This window comes from Wyeomyia smithii, chromosome 3 (assembly GCF_029784165.1).
Source record: "Wyeomyia smithii strain HCP4-BCI-WySm-NY-G18 chromosome 3, ASM2978416v1, whole genome shotgun sequence".
NCBI lineage: Eukaryota > Metazoa > Arthropoda > Insecta > Diptera > Culicidae > Wyeomyia > Wyeomyia smithii.
This window is the reverse complement of record NC_073696.1, coordinates 26480720-26501775: the sequence shown is the minus strand read 5'-3', so window position 1 is coordinate 26501775 and position 21056 is coordinate 26480720. Positions and strand designations below refer to the sequence as shown.

The window sequence follows — 21056 nt, the reverse complement described above, 5'->3', positions numbered from 1 at the left end:
CGTTCAAATTCAAGGATTTGTCATAATTCAGACAGGCAAAGCGTGAAGCTTAGAATGCGTCATTAACTGGTTCTTTAACAACAGGGATTCACGTCGCCATCCTGGCGACTATGCATTTGTCCGCAAAGCACAGCCCGACTGGACACAGTTTCTTATCAGCCGAGGCAATCGAATGGAGGATGAGTCATCAGTGCCGTTTTGTTGAATCGTCGTTGAAATTTGATTTTGCACAGCTTTCAATGTTATTAGTAGAACTTTGCATGTTTGCGGATATTCCAACAGAAACAAATAATCGATACTATCCGGTTTTTACGCCCCCTTATCTTTGCTTGGCCGGAAAGAAGTAGAAACTGGAAGCACTAGCAGGGTTTCAAATGCACCTGCATAACTAGAACTATGTCAGCCAGCTCTCAACCCCGTTCTTGCACTGAAGCACTTTGAGCACAATGACTGCACCGAGAATTAAACTGCCGCTATATTTACTTATCTGTAAGAGAACGTATCACATATGAATAAATTGTTCGTCTCAGTCTCCAGCCACAGTGACATTCGCTACACGCCCCGTTGTGGTAATCCGTCTCGGATAGTGATAATTGTAAATTATGCCTGTAGCTACTGCTCTTGTTGCTACCGTTGTGTTGATGATGATAATATATTTTCGCTTCGACGATCTTCACAAATCCACACAGATTTCACCTGCTGTCTGCACTACGCAACAAACAAGCACTTTCCGGATAAGGCAACACAAAGTGAATCGTCAAGCCGATTAGCCACAGGAAACTAACCAAAAAATACGTAAGAACTTTGCTGTCCCGTTGCGATAATTCAATAATAATTTTTAAGTGCGCACTACACTTCATTCATGAAAATGTCACTTTTCCTTCTGCTGTATTTTTTTTTTGTTTCTTTACTTGAAAGCAGCAGCAGTAAGGCCGTCCCATTCCAGCATACACATGACAGCAGAAGAAAATATTGCTTCAGTACGTCTCACTAACACACACTGCCAGAAATGCTTGTGTTCACGCATCAACTTCGTCGTATACAGCGCGTTGGAGTATGCTCCTGCTGCTGGGTCTTCACATGACTCAGCCACGGTGGGTGTTTTTTCGAAGAATGTCAAATTTTTTGATTATAGGGTGATGCATCATGAGTGAACCTTTTTTGAGGTGCACCGATTTTTGTCGTTTTATCGCATTTTCACTGTTTAACACAGTCAAAAATTCTATCGAAACTGTCTATATTTCTAGTTTCCAGCATTTTCGAAGTAAATTTATGTATCTTGAATATTCTTTAATGAATTACACTGATTTATCTGCTATATGATATTTCTAGACAATGTTTACCCGCATATTCAGAACATCGTCTTCGGTGCATGTATTAATAAATCCAACCAGCTCAGATTTCTTTAGAAATTGCCGTGTCTCATTCGTTTTTTGTAATTAATCCCGAAACATGTTCATCGTTAATTTTCAGCAATTTGGATAATAAGAATAAGAATTCACAATTACGTAAATGTATTCCTGAAGCCTTGATTCCGTGAATGTTTTGAATTATATTAGATATATTTATATAAAATGCAATTCACCTTTTGTATTATTGTCTTTTAAGCCCAACTATTTGCTCCATGTTTTTTGCTCTTTAGAACACAGGATTGAATATTTCTTTACTTCCACCACAAGCTAAAAGATATAAATGAAACGTTCTGAAGCCAACCAAAAGTTGATTAATAACATCAATATTTAAACGACTTTGGTCATGAAATAATAGAATATCGCATATGAAAAATTGACCGACTCATGATAGATTTTCAGACTGGTCAACTCATCAACATCAACTTCACCCTATGTACTCCAACTTTCTAGTTGAAAAATGTTTTGTAATTTTGTCGCAATTTGAAAACAATTAATTCAAATATAAGTAGCATTAACAACTACCCAGCACTTGGAACCAGACTGGTTTTCATTCAATAAACAACATCATTAGGCCCACCGCATTCCAGACGAAGGCACAATTAAACCTCGGTTTTCGCTCCCTTTCTTTCGCACGCATTATATCGGCTCCTGATGCGCCGCACTACTTTTTCAATGTTCCAGAAATGTTTCTCTCTTTCCAACGACGGCCTTTACGTGTTATTTTCTTCCCAAATCAATTATGCTTCACACCACGGATGAAAAATTGGATGCCATATTTTGAAGTACTCTTTATAAAAGTACCCAGGAAGTTACCATTTACGATTTCGGAAATTATTATTCAACGTATTTTTTTCGTCCTCGTATCGATTGCACTTTGTTGTTGGGTGTCATCAAGCTAAAAGCCATTAACAAGGGTGTGAAACTACAACCTTTTCCTTTGTTTGATGAACCACAGCAGCAGACAACGGTAAAGATTGCTCCACCAGTGAAAAGTCACGATCCTATTGCTTCACATTATCACCTAGTAATTAATACCCTACCTAATACCGAGTCGTCGTAAAATTGCGGAGAAATACGTCAAGAATCCACACGAAAAAAAAACTATTCACGTAGTTCCCGTAGCATATCATGCAATTCCACACACACATACACAAACACCAAACGGATCATACTTTTCACGGAACTATTCCATCGCAGCTTTCTTTCTTACGTTTTCGATTCGCTCGAATCACCTTTTTCCAGCGCAGATTCCACCATTAACAGTATCATTCAATTGCGATTGCAAGATATTCACCTTTTCCAGCAAAACGAAGCAAGAATTACAACCTGATAATGGAGTTTTCACACGATTTTCAAGGGATATCCAACTTTTCCTAGCTACGATGACTCTTTATTTGCACTGCTACTCAGCGTTGCCAGGTCATTTTTTCAAAAATCTGGAAAAGGCAAAATAAAATCTGGAAAAAATCTGGCAGTCATTTCGTGGGGAGAAAGGTTTATTTTTCGAATAAAAGTTTTGGGGTACGCAAAATTTGAGGTGACAAAATTGCAAAATTTCGCGCCAAAATCGAAGTGATGACCTTTTTGCGGAATAGAGAAAATAAAATCTTGATAAAATCTGGATCATCCATGAAAAATCTGGATAATTGGACATCAAAGCTGTCTACCTGGATACATGTTCAAAAATCTTGATAATCCAGCTAAATCTGGATACCTGGCAACGCTGCTGCTACTGTTGCTGGTACTGCTGCTGGCTATTGTGTTTGACGACAGCCGATGGACGACGACCGAACAAGCAGCAGCAGCAGTCAGTACAAAGCGACGAAGGAGTGAGCGAGAAAACCGATGATCTACGACAAACACATATGCGACCAAGGGCGTGATTTCAGAGCTCTAGGAACGACGGGCGTCATTTAAGAACGATCAACACAGCAGGGTTGGAGTTCCTGGTTTGAGCAGTTGTGTTAAAAATTAGGCCGCATGCATAGGGCGTATAGTCACTGCAACTGGCCCTTAAATTCACCCGATAAAAAATTTACGATGTATTTCTCGGTGAGAACAGTAAATGCACAATGTTTTTTATTGTAAACATAGAAAACATGGTATTTTTACTGTAAGGTTGCACATGTTTTTTGTCATTACAGGTCGGACTCGATTATATATAGGGTAAATATTCATTTGTTGCACAGCTAAGCACTCGTTTAAAAGTTTTTGCGGATTTTGGAAAAGTGCAAGCATATTTTTGCTGGTGAATAAATTATTTCCCAGAAAAATTTGTATGAAATTCGTCAAAAAATCTGCACTCAACACGGTCTTTGTGTAGCACCTCTACACCCAATTGTTGCACAGCAAAATAACCTTTAAAACTTATTATTGCACACTCGATGTCCAATTGTTGCACAGCTTTTTGTATTGACTTTTTCTCAATGTTTTAGTTATTAAGTTACTAACAATTGTTTTATTTGCAATATGTAAACACTTCGTGGAAAAGTATGGGGCTATCAGTGTACCACGTGGACCATCCAGGGATAATGAGTTTATACATTGATATTCTCATTGAAGCGTTATGTTCATATATTTATATTCTCGTTAACATATTTTTATTTTGTAAATATTCCGGACAATCAAAATAACCAGCGCAAAAAATATCATATAATGATGTTTTCCTTTGTAAGCTGACACTCCAGCTAATCGTCCGCCATGGATTTTTTGGCCTTACGATTGGGTCTGCCTTGCTTCTAAGACACTTTCTTTGATTTCTTCTTCAATTGACGGTTTAATTCACGTTTTTTCGCATTCTCTTCTCTTAATTTCATCCGTTCTTTCTTCTCTTGGTTTTTCAATTCTTTCTTGATTGATCGTTCTTTCATATTTTGTTCCTTCTGCAAAACCAGACGTTCTTTTTCTTTCTCCTTTTCTTCAATCTCCTTAAGGCGGAGCTGACGTCAGAACAAAATGACGCTTTCGAGAGTAATTTCGATGAACGTTTTTACATCTTGGTGTAGGAGGAGCATTAAAAAATGTCGAAATACTGACTCTGCGATTCGGTTGTTCAATGTTTGTTATATCCTTATAAACATTCTTTTTGTTGTTTGGTTTTACGATTGAACCATTGTCAACCCGTTCAGAGAATTCTGCAGTCGACGAAATTTGCGTACTAGTTTCTAAATCAATTCTAGCTTCCAAGTTCTCACAGAAAGATTTATCAGTCAGCTCCAATGCGTATTGGTCTTTGTCATCAAGCTGTGGACTTAAGTAAGTCACATGATTGTTGAAATCATCAACATTATCTTGCCAATGACGGTCAGGTGTTTCAACTTGATCATATTCGAATCCATTTTCTGCAACAATGTCACCCTGTATTGTAACGTTCAAATCGACCTCATTTAACGTATCCCTTCCCTGATCGGTATTACGTGTGTTATCCGAGTTGTACGGTGACAGAATCGTCTTGTTCACATACAAAAGAGCTTTTTCTATCTTGTTCGAATCATCTTGATCAATGGACTGAATCATGGTAGCGTTGACCAGCTTGAGAGCTTCCTCTATATGACAGAGTTTAACAGGTACAGTTTCCTCAAATATGAATGTGTTTGAGGAACACTCAGAAACATTCAGTGTCGGATTATCTTTAGAAATGCATCGCGTATAATCCAAAGCGTCGGCATCAAATGGATAGAGCCCACACTTGCGGAAACCTGATCGAACAATATCTTTAGAAACACCCAAGTCGATAGCGTCCTTCAGCACCTTGCCAAAATTATCAACTGTGAACACTTTACCTTCGTTCTTCGTTTTCCACTCGTCAACACACTTGGCCCAGCTGTTCTTCAAAGGTTTGAAAATGGCAACGTCTGCCGGCTGCATTATATGTGTAGCATTCGGGTACAATGCAACGAGGATTATGCCAAGTTCGTAACACAGTTCTACAGCATCAACTCCTGTATGGGATGCATGACGATTCACAAAATATACTACTGGTAGTGGCACATTTCGACTAACCAGAGAAGAATGCAAGATGTTTTGTATGTAAGCCATGAAGTTTTCGCCATCCATCCATCCTCGTTCAGACTTCCCAATGCCCCAATCCGGATCGAAGCTCATCAAAATCTGTTTCGACAACCGCTTATATGGTAAAATGACATCTGGCGGAAACATGTAGCCTTCTGCGAAAGAAGTACCGTTACGTTCTTTTTGGGATCTGCCCCCTGGACCAAATAAACATTCCGATTTCCTTTGGATGCAACAACGGCTTTTGTGATGGGATCGAAAACAAACGAAGTTTCATCATCATTAAAACACGTCGCGGGTCTTTGAAAATATCCTCGACTTTATGATCCGTTGCGTATTTACGAATGTGTTCAAACCAGTTCCGAAGGTCCAATTCACGTAAGGTCACGCTGGACATAAAAATGCTCTCCGGAGTTCAAATAGTTAGCTGTTTGTGACGGCCAAGAAAAAGTTGCAACCATTTGTGACCTACGCAAATCAAATTTTAGGTTAGGTTTGGCACTTGCTCAATAATTTTTATGGTACTTACCTGGCGTGTTATTTTTGAACAAAAAGTCACGCAGGCTTATGTCCAAGAAGACTTTAACCCTCGAAATAAGGGCATGTTTCGTACATAAAAAACCACGACGCTCCATTTCTTGCACCTAAGTTACAATCTTCGATTCCTCTTCAGTCGTGAGCATAGTTTGCGGAACGCGACGAAATTTTTTCGTCCATTTTTGAATCAATCGAAACTTAATTGTAGATTTCGGCACTCCGAAGCATTTGGATGCCTGCCCCAACGTCATTGCATTGGTTTTCACGGCGACAGCAGCCCGTCGAAGTCGAAGAGAGTCTTCCGTGTACTTTTTACAACTTTTCACTGGAAGGGGAGCTGAAATGCTGGGTTTCGGAATCGGGGAGGTGCTTCGCTGTAATCAATAATGTGGTATGAATATTACTAAAATCACTTGATTATACTTCAGACCCAGCAAACAAATTGGAACCCTTATTTGGTACAAAATGACCATATAAGATGCATGAAAAGCGCCTATGTGCAGCGTCGCCTATTTCGTTAAAATCCGTAGATTATACGGATTTCTACGGATTTCCCCTGATTTCCCCTCTTTTCTACGGATTTCCCATATAAATGTTTTTCCGTAGAAGTGAACGAATCCGTAGATCTACGGATAAATCCGTAGATCTGGCAAACCGGCTTATGTGTACAAATCTGGAGGCCATATACGTACATTGTAGAAAAAAATTGTGTCGTGTCTGTCGTGACCAATCCATCCAACCGTTGAATATATTTATTTGCTTCTTTTAGATGATTCAATAAACTGTCTTCTATCATCAAGATATTTCATACGACTGACTTTATTTTTTCTTTCAATCTCTGTCCTCACTTGCATTCTTCCTTTCCCTCACTGTCTCTTACTATCACTCTCACTCTCTCTTTCTTTTTCTCTCTCTCTCATTCTCGTTCCCTACATCCACCTTCATGCCTACTCTTCATTCAAATATATGAAATGAATACATCTCATTGAGTTTAGCTGGTTTCCGAGTTTTATAATGCGAAATTGCTGCGATTTCGGCGGTGGTACTCGATTGATGATTTTTCGTAAACAATTCCTCATTCTGTTTTTCTATCTCTGCTGGGCGTACCTTATTCATTAAATCTTGCAGTGAACCTCCTTTGCGAATGATCTTCCGAGCAGCTTCACGAGCTTTCTGGTTCAGTGCATGGGCTTGGACAACGTCGGCCACTGTCTCGACCATCTGTTCGGAGCTATATTCACACAGTTTTGCTACTGCTGCCAAACGTTTAACGTATTTGTAGTCTGATTCGGTCCTATTTTGTATCGTTGATCTTAGTTTCTGACGCTGTAGGAGTGTATAGTCTCGCGAACCATAATATTTGGAGAAGCGATTCATAGCATTCGAATATGGGGATGTCTCTTCGTTTGGTTTGTCGACGTAAGGTGTATTTTCCAGAACGTCAATTAACTTTGTATCTGCTCTCATTCTAAAGATGCTGTATTTCGTCGATTCGTCCGTGATGCAAGCAATCTTCAATGCCGACTCGAGTACATCTCGCCACTGTTGAAAAGACTTTTTGTCAATCTCGTCTTTCCCTTCCAACAGTTTACATTCAGCAATCTGAAGGGAAGCAAGCGTCATCGATGTGAGTACAGATGACTCATCTGCTCCTCTCATCGTCGAGTTTCGTTGCCCGAAGAAGTTATCTTCGTCTGCAGCCAACTCTTCCTCGATCCAGCCAGTCGAATGACGGAGAGAATGGCTCTGATTGTGGGCCAATTGTAACTCCGTTCTGAGGGACTTATTAAGTCGTTTTTCTTTTTCTAATTTTTTTGCGTTAGACGATTCATGTCATTCAATAGAGTTCTGGACGAACTTTAACGGGATTTGCTCCGTTTACTGTTCATGTAGGTAATGTCAACAAACGCACCAAAAAAATCTTTCCTGTCTTTTTTTTATTTGCTGAAAAAAATTACATTTTTCATTTACGGAGTACAAGCTATTGGCGGCATACATTAACGACAGCAGCCCGTATATAAATCTATATAATAAAGTACTTACGTATATAATAAAGTACTAACGTGTATTTAGAATTGTATCTTTCTAGATTGGGCCAGAAGAATAAAAACTACAGTTCTAAATTCTTGTCTAATACTGCGAATAAGCGTGAAGGTGCTGTAAAATGTGCTCTTGTATTTTATATTTTCACTGTTTTCGATTTTATCTAATCCAAATGAAACGAAACGATTACGTAAACTGACGCGATTACATGAACTGATGAAATCTCGACAATCTTAAGCAAGCTGCTGGGTAGTTTTACTTGTTTTTAATAATAAATATATCAAAATATCGTTTGAAATTTAGAGTCGGATATATTAGATGTGCAGAATTTTCTACAGATATATTTTTTAATATTTGGCATTTCTGTTTTGCATTTTTCTTTATGTATTGTGATTACTTCAACAACATTCACGCATACATACATTATGTTATTTTTTCTTACTTGTTGGAACGATAGATCTCGAACCGTGTTTTCTTACATCTTTACCTCTCCTTTTTTCCACGAGACACGGACTAATAAACTCCTCCCGGGAAGACCAATAAAAGGACTATAATTCCTTTAAATTTTTCCTGTCCGTTTTTTTTGTGGAATCGAAACTCCTCACAGGGAACCAAATGAATTCCTCACAAGTAGAATAAATCGAATACCCTGTCAGGGGCTACGTTTCCTCACGGGGAAACTATCGACACCCTCTCAGGGGAATAAAAGTTCCTCACAGGGAACCAAATGAACTCCTCACAGGGAGAATAAACTGTATACCCTCTCATGGGCTACGTTTCCCCACAGGGAAATTATCGATACCCTCTCAGGGGGATAAAGGTTCCTCACAGGGAACCAAAATTACTCCTCCCAGGGAATTCTTTCCGGCGTTTACTTGGTTCTTACTTACCGACTGCGCCATTGAAATATTTATTTGCTTCTTTTAGATGATTCAATAAACTGTCTTCTATCATCAAGATATTTCATCCGACTGACTTTATTTTTTCTTTCAATCTCTGTCCTCACTTGCATTCTTCCTTTCCCTCACTGTCTCTTACTATCACTCTCACTCTCTCTTTCTTTTTTTCTCTCTCTCTCTCATTCTCGTTCCCTACAAATTGGTTACGATTTTGTACGACTACGCAGGCTATCTTAAATGTTCTCATCTGAAACTTTAAATTGCATTCTATACGACTTAGAGGAATGACGCATTTTACAATTTTATATGACACGTTAAATTGCTTCATATACAACCTAATATAGCGTTTCATAGGATTAAATTTTATACGATATAAACAATTTTATTGTTGCATCTCATGTAATTTCAAACTTGACGTGCACATTTGAGCAACTTACAATTAACATCCTTATACGACTTCTGGTTTGCTGGGGAGTTACCTTCATATCCATTATTGACCCGTTAACCTCGTGATAATCGGTGAAATAACAGGATAAACTGCGATAAGGAAAGCTATGGTTCCTACCCATGGGCGCAACTACGGGGGGGGGGCTGAAGCCCCCCTAGAACGTGTTTAGCCCCCCCTAGAATTTCCCAGAGAATGATTGTATTTAATATATATACATTCCATACTACTCATCAGAGCATCAAAATCAACACAAATTGAGATGTCGTCATTCATTGGCTAAGAACTAGTTCTGCACCCAGGATCGATTCTCAACCCTTGCTCTCTTACTCACTTTACCAGTCAGACGAGAGCTGTAGTAACTCGTGCTGTATCAAGAAGTCGCCAGTTTACTCGGTTTTGGGCTGTGTTTCACCAGTTCCCCAGACGTCTCATCACTCGCAAGTCTCTTTCGATCTGGTCGAGCCATCATGCACGCTGCGCCCCTTAATTTCTTGTGCCGGTAGGGTTGCTGAAAAAAAGTGATTTCACATGGCTGTCGTCCGGCATTCTTAAGATGTGACCGGCCCACTGCAACCTATTGTCTTTCGCCAGGTGTGCAATGGGGTTCTCTCCAAGTAGCGATTGTAACTCATGGTTCATGCGCTGTAGCCATTATCCGTCGTCCGCTTGTGCTCCTCCGTAGATAGTCACCTTCTGTTCGCCGATAGGCACCTTCTGTTCGAAAATATCAAAAGGACTTCCATAGAGGACTACCGGTTATCAGGGTTTTGTAGTTTTTTGTATCGAAGTGGTCATGTCCGATCATCACCGTGATTGGTGCGTACGTTTGTAATGTCTGAGAAGAACGGGCCGTCGTTGAGAACGTGGTCAATTTGTTTTGCTGTACGTTGGTCGAGGAAGAAGTGACTTTGGCTGTGCGGGCCGATAGCCGGCTTATATAAGGCTATCCTTCCGTTCATGTCCCCAACGACGATCTTGATATCTCTACGCGAGCAGCTATCGTAGAGTTTCTCCAGTTGTGCGTAGAACGCTTCTTTCCCTGCATCAGGTCTTCCTTCGTGAGGGCAGTGCACATCGGGAATAGTGTAGTTGTGGAACCGGCTCTTAATTCTCAACAAACACAACCTGTCACTGATTGCCTGCCGCTTTGGTGGTACTGTGCCTTGCGGCGTCAAATCCACCGTACCTTCTCTCCTTTCAGGCAAAGCTCCTGGAGCGCGACGATGTCGAAGTGGCGGGGTTCTAGCTGATCCAGCAGAATTCGGTCGACATCCGGGTCGTTAAGCGATCTACTGTTACATGTACTGAGCTTCTAATCGTCATCCTTATTTCGTCGGCTGGGTCATTGCCGATTGTTCCGGTTCGTTTTGAATTCTTGATTCTCCGTAGTATGTTTATTTTAGTATGCTGCCTCACTAGGGCTGCGATACCTAGTCTCGCGACGGAGCTGCCGCCATGGATGTAGCTGGCGAGACACTGCATTTCATAGTTCAACCATCCGGTCCGGATCAGTCGCTGTTTGAGCCGCCCCTAGCCTGTGGGGTAGACGCGCAGACAAGCTGCTCCCCAAGTAGCAAAATTTGTTTCGATAATGAACTTTGTGCATCACAGCAACAAATTCTTATGCGAAATTAAGTTGCAGTTACATCTCAGTTTCATATACAATGACAAAAAAAGCGCAGGAGATGGAGCCAATTGCAACATTTTCGTTGTTTCAACACAAGTTTCAAGAATGAAACCGCTAGGTGTATGAACTTATGCATGGAATTCGATAACAACATGGTAAATGCTGCATTGCAAGTTCATGGCTCAGTTTTAAATATTGCTTCCCTTATCATGCCAATGCAATGGTCATTAACAGTTTTTAATTTTGCTTCTTCAATTCATCAGTACCTTAGCGTGATAATGAAATTCAAAGCAATTAATCATATTTCGTTTAGAGACCCACACTTTTTGGACGACTTCTAGTCCAAGCACCCAAAAGTTACAACGCAGTAAATAAGCTCATCTCAAAAACAAATATAAGGCGAACGATCGAGCAAAAGTTGCTGTTACGTGGCTTCTGAACATGACAGCAACTTTTAGAAGTATTTTTGTGTGTTTGTTTTTTGTATCTCGCAAGCATCACGTTGGCAACCTATATGCTCCACCCACTAGATCTATTCAGTGAAGGTTAGGTTTTCAAATGCCGTTTATACGTTTCAACAACAAATCTATCCTCGCGAATTACGTTGTTGGTGTGAAGATTTTTGAAGCAGCGATGCAACTTTAGTTTTTGCTTGTTTCTTCACAATTGCATCGTAGTAACAAAGAATGTTTCTTAAAACCTCGGAATGTCATTAGTGCAACAAATGATCACAATTTATTTTTTTATTATGTTTTAATTGTTGCTTGGGTCTCTAGGAGAACAACTACCCCACCGGTTTACCGGTTTTTCCTTGGTTGCTCGTATCCCAGTTGGTACCACGTGGAGGTAGGAATAGGGCAATATGCCTTGAACCACACTGGGGTCTATTTTCTTTTTACTAGTACGGGTGAACTGTTAAAAAGCACTGCCCAGCCGTTTACCAAATCTAGCTCTCTTCAATATCGAATCATTGTTGCTGAAAGAGCTTGGCGTTGACGATGTGTTCAAGATATTCAGTACATCTTCGGAGATTCTAACCCGAAGTGATTTTTTTCTGCTTTTACGATACTATTTTAAGCGTTATTAAATAAGCATATTCAAACTCTTTTTTCTCTTTTTTAAGTGACATACATGAAAACTAGCCCCCCCCTAGAAATTTTCCTTAGTTGCGCCCATGTTCCTACCGCTTACATTGATTGCATTGACACCGCAGAAGAGCAAACTATCAAATGCCCGATGCACAAAAAAGAGTTTGGGGGTGTGCAATAAAATTGGAAAAACTGTCGTTCGTCGTTCCAATTATTGAACTTCTGAATTTATCTACCTTTTCTAATATATAGACAAGTTTTCAATGAGCTGTTAAGAAAAAAAAAAACAATATCGCACGCTTAGCCTTGGGGCTAATAGCGGTCTCGATCAACTAGATTATAGTTGAGAGAATTCGCTATCGATATTGTTTTTGGCACATTTTGCATGTGTAAGATAAGTGGATTCGGACGTCAAAATTTTCGTTCGTGCGATTTTTCGGAAGAAAATTTGCTTAATATCGCGAAGTGAGTTTTTTCAGGAATGTTTGTGATGTTGTGTGTGCTGCGAAACTTTTACTTGATGCCGTGCCGTGAAGATTATTCGATGAAATAGCTGAATTAGCATATGGGATTGGCGCCACGGTCGTTTGCAGCGGGTTTTGTCTTCGTTTATTGCGTCCGAAGTTGTCGCGTTTTGTCGTGATTCATAATACGTGGAAAGTGTAATTCGTGTTGTAGTCATAGTCGAGAAGCCTTCGTTCAGAGTCCAGTGTGTTTAAAGGGTATTACGAATGAAAGGATTGATGAACACTGCTTTGAGAAGTGTAGAGTCAATCCTGTATCGGGTCGTAGAAAAAAACTAATGTTAGTGGTGCAATTGGGACTACCGAATCCCGTGTGATAGAAGAAGTGAACATTAAAACGATGCGGCTGAAGATAAGTATAGTGAACATGCGGGAGGTAGTTTAAAAGTGATATTTTTGTTACTTTCAAAATTGTTTATGCATAGAAAGTGACAATTGGAACGAGCGTCGCTTGCTTTCCACATTAAGGCTTGCATGCAAGCTTGTGTGCAGGTCCGAGTGGACAGACAGTGCTGCGGTTTCCACCATAAATGAAGCAAATGCATTGCAAATAAATGTCTTTTTTTGCTTATATTCCTTAATTTATCATTATTATTTTAAGTTCTTATTGTAGCAATTGCGTAGGTGACCGATTGACACATTATTTATTACAAGTTTAGCAATTTGTCATCAGCTTTTAGGTAATATTTTGGTACATACATAGGTTATATTTTGGTACGTATAAATGGTAAAATTTATTCATTTTACTAATTGGCACTAAATATAACATGCTATTAAATACGGGTCAATTTTTTTGATATAAATGTATCAAACGAATTGAAAGTCTGAAAATATTAATAAAATCTGTAAGATTCTAATATTATTTTGAGGCGGGGCTTACCGATTGGAAAATTACTCCGGAATGTACTGCAAGTACTCAGTCATTCTGTAAAGGGTCTTTGGAAGGTCGGTAGAGCTAACACCTTCTAGAACCCGAAACTAAGATAGTTGCAGAATTGAAATATAATTGCAACTGTCTTTTTTTCACTATATCACTGCCAGACAGTGGGTTCTAGAGAGGTTCCACACACACACACACACACACACACACACACACACACACACACACACACACACACACACACACACACACACACACACATTTTGCATGTGTAGGATAAGTACAACGATACACCGTGCCCCAGTGCTGAATCGAGAAAATTTCCAGCTCGAACAGTTCCTTGACTCGATCGGGAATCGAACCCGATATCACAACCGTGTGGGAGAGCTAGCCGACTGACATCGCTAACCACAGAGCCACGGGGAGCTGTTAAGAATAGATAGGCTTTACCGATTATCTGGAAGCCATAGAACCTGTGTATTTGTATCCAACGATCGGTGCACGCTTTTATAAAAATATACTTTCTTAAGCATGAAGATAAGAAAATCGCTCCGCAAAGGCGAAACTGGGACACCTGTGAAAAGAATTATTATAAAGCTTAAAAAATCACTTTAAATTACAGTAACACTTATGATATTCAACGGGTTATAAAGTTCTGTGGCCGGTATAATAAAGAAATAACATATAACCCAATTAACCGCCGATAATAGTTACAAAAAGTGTGAAGTGTGCAATAATTGGGTGGTGTGCAACAATTGGCAAAATACCCTAGTCTCCGAATTTTTTCACTATACACACTCAATCGTATAATAAAAGTTCGGTAATTATTATTACAATTTCGATCGGTAAGTTTGAGAAAATACAGTAGTTTGTACAATTGATATAACTATACATATTTTCTGTATTCAGTAAATAATTTTACTGAATACTACTATACTTTCTGCTGAACTGTTCGGTAAATTCAATTTTTACCGAATATTGGTAAAAAACTACAGAACCAACTGTAGAGCTGTCAAATTTTCTCTATTCGTCGTCTCCTTCTGGTTGTCAAGTCACATTCTCGGTTCCGTTTGAACATTGAAGTTCCTGCCAAAAAAAAATGGAGGACGTTTTCCAACAACTTCAGCAAGAAGATGATCGCATATAACAAATGCCCAATGTTTATTGTTCAAGAATATATTTTGGCATTTTGAGTAGCATTGGTAAATATTTCAAAAGGCTTTTTGCATCCAAACCTGTGGTGCTCTAGAGCAGAGTCTATGTGTATATAGAGTCGCGCGAAAAGAAAAATCTATCGTTTCGGCAACACAGTTTTTATGCCGTTTGTTGCCAAGAACTATACAGTTCTGTTTTTCACCATGCATAAGCGAAAATCATTTTTTGAAATTCTTCACAAGGTACACAGTTTTGAAAGATTACACCGATGATGCTTTTTTAAATTTAACTGAACAAGTGTTCAGGTTTAATGTTGAATTAAAATGTGTAGTTAAAACTTCGGAAAAACACATATTCTTCATCACGCTTAATTACAATACTTTTCATCCACTCCAAACATTATCGCCTTGTTTATTTACATTGCTCGATTGGTACCCTCGTTTGACACTGATTTGGTTCCTTTGGTTTCATCTTTGCGGGACTCTTATTATAAACAAAGACTCTGCTCTAGAGGAACCATGGTAGAGAGAGGGTTAAAAATATTGAAAAAGAAATATAATCCTCTTTTATATGAAACTCCTAGAAGGTTCTCAATATTTGCTCAACATAAATATTCCGCTCTCTCGTGGAAAAGTAGAAATATGTGGGTTTTTCGGATTCAAGCTTATTCTCCTCAAAATAATATCATTAATATATATTACTCATCGAGTTTTTATTTACTGGATTACGGTTTCATGAATTGACGTAGGATGGCAGAGAACTTAGCATTCACAAGAACGTACAGATGAAGCCTGTGAATTAGGTTACCGGACATTCAAATTAAAAAAAAGTGACACATTCCGGTTTCGGAACCTGTCTGCCTTGTTCCTACTGACTCTTCGTAAAATATATCGAATTTGCATCTCTTGATAAAGTTCAAAATACTCTACATATAATGAATATCTCTCAAACTCTGTTCTATTAAAATAAAAACGAATCAAATCAGACACACGTTGCTTGATAAGCACTCACAACAAATCTGGTTCTGATAAAATTCCGAACTGTTTTATCCTCCTATAAATCGTAATATATTTAGCCGCTTGAGTGGTTTTTGGCACTATTAATTGTCTAGAAAAGGTTTCACTGAAACGAAATATGTTTTATTCGTTAGCTTCGACAGTTTTATTTAAACCCTTACGCATTGTCAATAAACGTTGCAATCGGTTCGTACAGCAGTAATCGCAAAAATGCCAGTACGAAGCTATAGCAATTCAGCTTCTCGTCATCGTAGATCCTATGCTGCCAGCCTTGCTCCTCTATCAAGCGCTGTATTGTACTATCCCAGTGGTAGAACCACGCCTCCGGAACGCTTAAAATCAGCAAACATTGTCCCCACAGCTTGCGGTCAGCGTTTCGGGTGCGCAACAGTCCCGGACTGTCGAACTCCACGATGGCACCCTGGGAATCGGTAAGGGCTATGTGCAAGTTGGTATTGTTGTGAAAATCACTGAGAAAATCTCCAACAGCCGGACGAAGTACGACGGAACACGGTGACTGGCTGGCATTTGAGAATGGATATGGTAAACTAGCGGAGAAATAAACGTGTGAGAACACGAACAAAAGTTTAAACCGTTTGCGGAACTTACCTAAACGGGAGAAATTTTTCGCACTGCTCTAGGGGTTGGTTGCACAGAGGACAGCGGATAGGTACTTTGAGCACGAACACGTGATTGCTGCAGTGCTTGAAACATATTATGTGGGGCTCGTCATCTACAGACATCTGAAATTTGTATGAAAAAGTGATGGAAAAGTCTATCAGAATTAGCGTCAAAATATCAAAAATCTATTTATATAAAAGAAAAGTTTTGTATGTATGTGTGTATGTATGTTCCAGCATCACTCTCGAAGGCCTGAACCGATTTCAACCAAACTTGGCATACGTGTTCTTTGTACAAAGTAAGTGGTCATAGAAATATTGGATAGGGGGAGGGGTTACCCTTAAAGAAGAAGGGGGTCGAAAGTAATAAATTTTCATACATAATGGAAACCTTTCGTTGAAATTTGATGATTTTCGGGTTCTTGGTCATATTTGGAGGCCGGATGTTTATGTCCAGAGACCGAAACATGATGTTCAATGCCATTTGTAATCCAAGATGGCGACTTCCGTTTTCTGGGAAGTCACTTAAAACTGTAAAAAACGCTCACAAACCCCCCAATATTGGTATTTTCGGAACAAAAATGACTCTTAAGAACCGGTTATCGGTGTCATACGAAAACCGATCATATATTTCTGGAGAAGTGTATCAAAAAATCCAATCTGCTTTGGTCCGTTTTTGGAAGGATTTCTTGACATATTTCTTGCATAATTTGATAACGGAGAAAGATAGCGACTTTTGGTTTCTGGGAACCTGTATACAACTGTAGAAAACGTTTACAAACCTCCAAACATTGGTATTTCCGGAACCCGGATGACCTTTAGAAACCAAAATAAAAGTCCTACGACATTTTTTAAATTCGATATGGCGACTTCCGGTTTTAGAATTTTATATAAGCTATATGAATATATACTCTGCAATATGTGTATTTTCGATATCAAGACGACGTCCCAGTCCAAATACTCATGTCCGACGCAAATTTTTAAATCGTACATGGCGGATTACATTTTCTGGAAAGGTTACTAGAATACAGAAGGAGGCTTGGACGTAATATTGAAACATTGTTTTGAAATCAATTCCGCGATTTCTGCTTTCTGTCAAGCTGTGTAAACTGCCCATAATCGCATATCAGTCCCAGCTTCATTTTTATTATGTTGACAAAACAGCGCGTTAAGGCATTTTTCTTCCTTAAGTTATTTCAGCTGTTGAGCGTGGTTCATTCCCATATTTTCGACATAATATAATGAAATAGACATTTACCATAACTTTTCTAGAAGAACGACAAAAATGCAGGTGGGACTGGTATGCGATTATGGGCAGTAACACTGAGTAAAATGGTCAACTAATGTCAATATTTATAGAAAGAGAACTATGTTCAGAAAATGGCAACGGGCGTCCAACGCTATTTTCAAATTCAAGAAGATATAAGGTTCATAGGTCAGAGCTGACTCCCCGAAACCGAAAATTGGTGTCCGAACGTTTGGTATAGTGAGGGTTGTTTTTCTGGATTGGAAGTTATTCAAAACTTGAGGAAAATGTGGAGATAGTCCCCGTCTGGGAGGGATAAACGGATACGAAGCTGTGTAAATGTCAAAATGAACCAGAATGAGCTGTCATCGACTGTCAATTTGAACTAAGGAAAAAAAAAGCATTTTTGCGATGAGTATTGTTATAACTGATACCTTTCAGTTGCTCGAAAAAATATTCATCGCTAACAGTTTTTGCATTCATTGTCGTTTCACAAAATATTTTGGTTTGTTTTTACGTGAAATAATAAATTTCATAAGCTTTAAGTAATAATCATGCTAGCTTACTTCGATTATTAAACTTGCGCTTCTCTGTATTTAAGGCAATTACGAACATGCTTCACTACGGTCGAATTCAAAACTCTGAAAAAACTTTTATACATGGGCGCAACTAAGGAAAATTTCTAGGGGGGGCTAGTTTTCGTGTATGTCGCTTAAAAAAGAGAAAAAAGAGTTTGAATATGCTTATTTAATAACGCTTAAAATAGTATCGTAAAAGCAGAAAAAAATCACTTCGGGTTAGAATCTCCGAAGATGTACTGAATATCTTGAACAAATCGTCAACGCCAAGCTCTTTCAGCAACAATGATTCGATATTGAGGAGAGCTAGATTTGGTTAACGGCTGGGCAGTGCTTTTTAACAGTTCACCCGTACTAGTTAGAAGAAAATAGACCCCAGTGTGGTTCAAGGCATATTGCCCTATTCCTACCTCCACGTGGTACCAACTGGGATACGAGCAACCAAGGAAAAACCGGTAAACCGGTGGGGTAGTTGTTCTCCTAGAGAGCAGCTTGTCTGCGCGTCTACCCCACAGGCTAGGGGCGGCTCAAACAGCGACTGATCCGGACCGGATGGTTGAACTATGAAATGCGGTGTCTCGCCAGCTACATCCATGGCGGCAGCTCCATCGCGAGACTAGGTATCGCAGCCCTAGTGAGGCAGCATACTAAAATAAACATACTACGGAGAATCAAGAATTCAAAACGAACCGGAACAATCGGCAATGACCCAGCCGACGAAATAAGGACGACGATTAAAGGCTCAGTACATGTAACAGTAGATCGCTTAACGACCCGGATGTCGACCGAATTCTGCTGGATCAGCTAGAACCCCGCCACTTCGACATCGTCGCGCTCCAGGAGCTCTGCCTGAAAGGAGAGAATGTACGGTGGATTTGACGCCGCAAGGCACAGTACCACCAAAGCGGCAGGCAATCAGCGACAGGTTGTGTTTGTTGAGAATTAAGAGCCGGTTCCACAACTACACTATTCCCGATGTGCACTGCCCTCACGAAGGAAGACCTGATGCAGGGAAAGAAGCGTTCTACGCACAGTTGGAGAAACTCTACGATAGCTGCTCGCGTAGAGATATCAAGATCGTCGTTGGGGACATGAACGGAAGGATAGCCTTATATAAGCCGGCTATCGGCCCGCACAGCCAAAGTCACTTCTTCCTCGACCAACGTACAGCAAAACAAATTGACCACGTTCTCAACGACGGCCCGTTCTTCTCAGACATTACAAACGTACGCACCAATCACGGTGATGATCGGACATGACCACTTCGATACAAAAAACTACAAAACCCTGATAACCGGTAGTCCTCTATGGAAGTCCTTTTGATATTTTCGAACAGAAGGTGCCTATCGGCGAACAGAAGGTGACTATCTACGGAGGAGCACAAGCGGACGACGGATAATGGCTACAGCGCATGAACCATGAGTTACAATCGCTGCTTGGAGAGAACCCCATTGCACACCTGGCGAAAGACAATAGGTTGCGGTGGGCCGGTCACATCTTAAGAATGCCGGACGACAACCATGTGAAATCACTTATTTTCAGCAACCCTACCGGCACAAGAAATTAAGGGGCGCAGCGTGCATGATTGCTCGACCAGATCGAAAGAGACTTGCGAGTGATGAGACGTCTGGGGAACTGGTGAAGCACAGCCCAAAACCGAGTAAACTGGCGACTTCTTGATACAGCACGAGTTACTACAGCTCTCGTCTGACTGGTAAAGTGAGTAAGAGAGCAAGGGTAGAGAATCGATCCCGGGTGCAGAACTAGTTCTTAGCCAATGAATGACGACATCTCAATTTGTGTTGATTTTGATGCTCTGATAAGTAGTATGGAATGTAAATATATTGAATACAATCATTCTCTGGGAAATTCAAGGGGGGGCTAAACACGTTCTAGGGGGGGCTGAAGCCCCCCCGTAGTTGCGCCCATGCTTTTATACAACGGTAAATTGAAAAAAACACAGACTCGAAAACTTAGTCTGTAAAATTTGCACATTATTCGCGTTGAAAAAGATTTTGAAGGCTGTTGGCACTTATGTGAGCTCTCATATGTAATTGTCAAAATGATGATGACAAAAGCAAAAATATTTCCTTCCTTCTTTTTCGCACGCAAAAACCAAACAAATATCAGCAACACCGTCAACGCGAATTTCTGATGTTGCTAAAAACTTCGTTCGAGTCATGCAAGCGTTACAGCAAGAAGATAGTTACACGCTATCAGAAAACGACACATGTGCGTGTTCTCTGTTTTGAGTGTAGTATTCGTATCTCCCTCCCAGGTCCCCGTATTTCCAAATTGGTAAATTAATTCATGAAGATTGAAGCTCAACTATAAGGATGATATTGATATTGTTTACACAAAAAAGTAAAACGAGAAGACATAGCAAGCAATAATTTTAACTATCAGGGGTGAGCTTAGGCTATTGATTACGTAATTTCAATCTAATTAGAGTTTATTGTAAGTTAATCGATACCGTCGAAGATGCTGATGAGGCAATGGAATGGAATTTTTGAACTCACTCGACCCAGCTGGAATGCCTCCGCATCGATTGTCAATCAACGAAAAAGGTGGTATATAATCGAGTTTGTAACTGAAATAGAAATATTATTTGAAATGATGGGTTGGAAAATATATAAGGAATTTTAGAAAATTATAGAAAAGCAGAGATTTTTACACGAGCAAGGCCGGGTACATTCAGCTAGTAAATAATAAAGGAGCTTGAAATTGAATGCCACCACCTGAAAAAACTATTGAGCGTTCTTAATTTGTCATACATTATCGTATACTAGAACCAAAACCAAAGGAATTGCGTGACTCATACACCTGTTTTACTACAACCAATCTGACTGGTGTGAAAACCGCAAGTATAATCAATTCCAGTCGCTTTCCATTCTGAGGACCCCACGGAAGGCCTAAAATAGCAGCGACTGTAACTATCCTCGCAGGAGAGACGAATGGATTTAAAAAAGCAC

At 39.8% G+C, this 21056-nt stretch overlaps 2 protein-coding genes across 7 annotated transcripts in view; both read right to left on the bottom strand.

Moving 5' to 3' along the window:
* Positions 1-2848, bottom strand: part of LOC129731073 (ras-related protein Rab-5B) — a 31088-nt gene extending 28240 nt beyond the window's left edge. Inside the window, exon 1 of one of the 6 annotated variants that reach the window (XM_055690816.1) lies at positions 2707-2848. The gene's annotated coding sequence lies outside the window, so the exon portion shown is untranslated. Of the gene's footprint in view, positions 1-696; positions 902-2341; positions 2472-2622 lie in introns of those variants that run through there. The other 5 variants (XM_055690819.1, XM_055690821.1, XM_055690818.1 and 2 more) reach the window with 5 other exon arrangements.
* Positions 2849-15346: 12498 nt separating this feature from the next.
* LOC129731320 (MKRN2 opposite strand protein) overlaps positions 15347-21056 on the bottom strand; it is a 33787-nt gene continuing 28077 nt past the window's right edge. The window contains exons 2-4 of the mRNA XM_055691199.1: positions 16250-16383; positions 15802-16188; positions 15347-15746 (exon numbers count right to left, since the gene is read on the bottom strand). Coding sequence (XP_055547174.1) covers positions 15632-15746; positions 15802-16188; positions 16250-16383 — 636 coding nt within the window. The 3' untranslated portion in view covers positions 15347-15631. The remainder of the gene's footprint in view (positions 15747-15801; positions 16189-16249; positions 16384-21056) is intronic.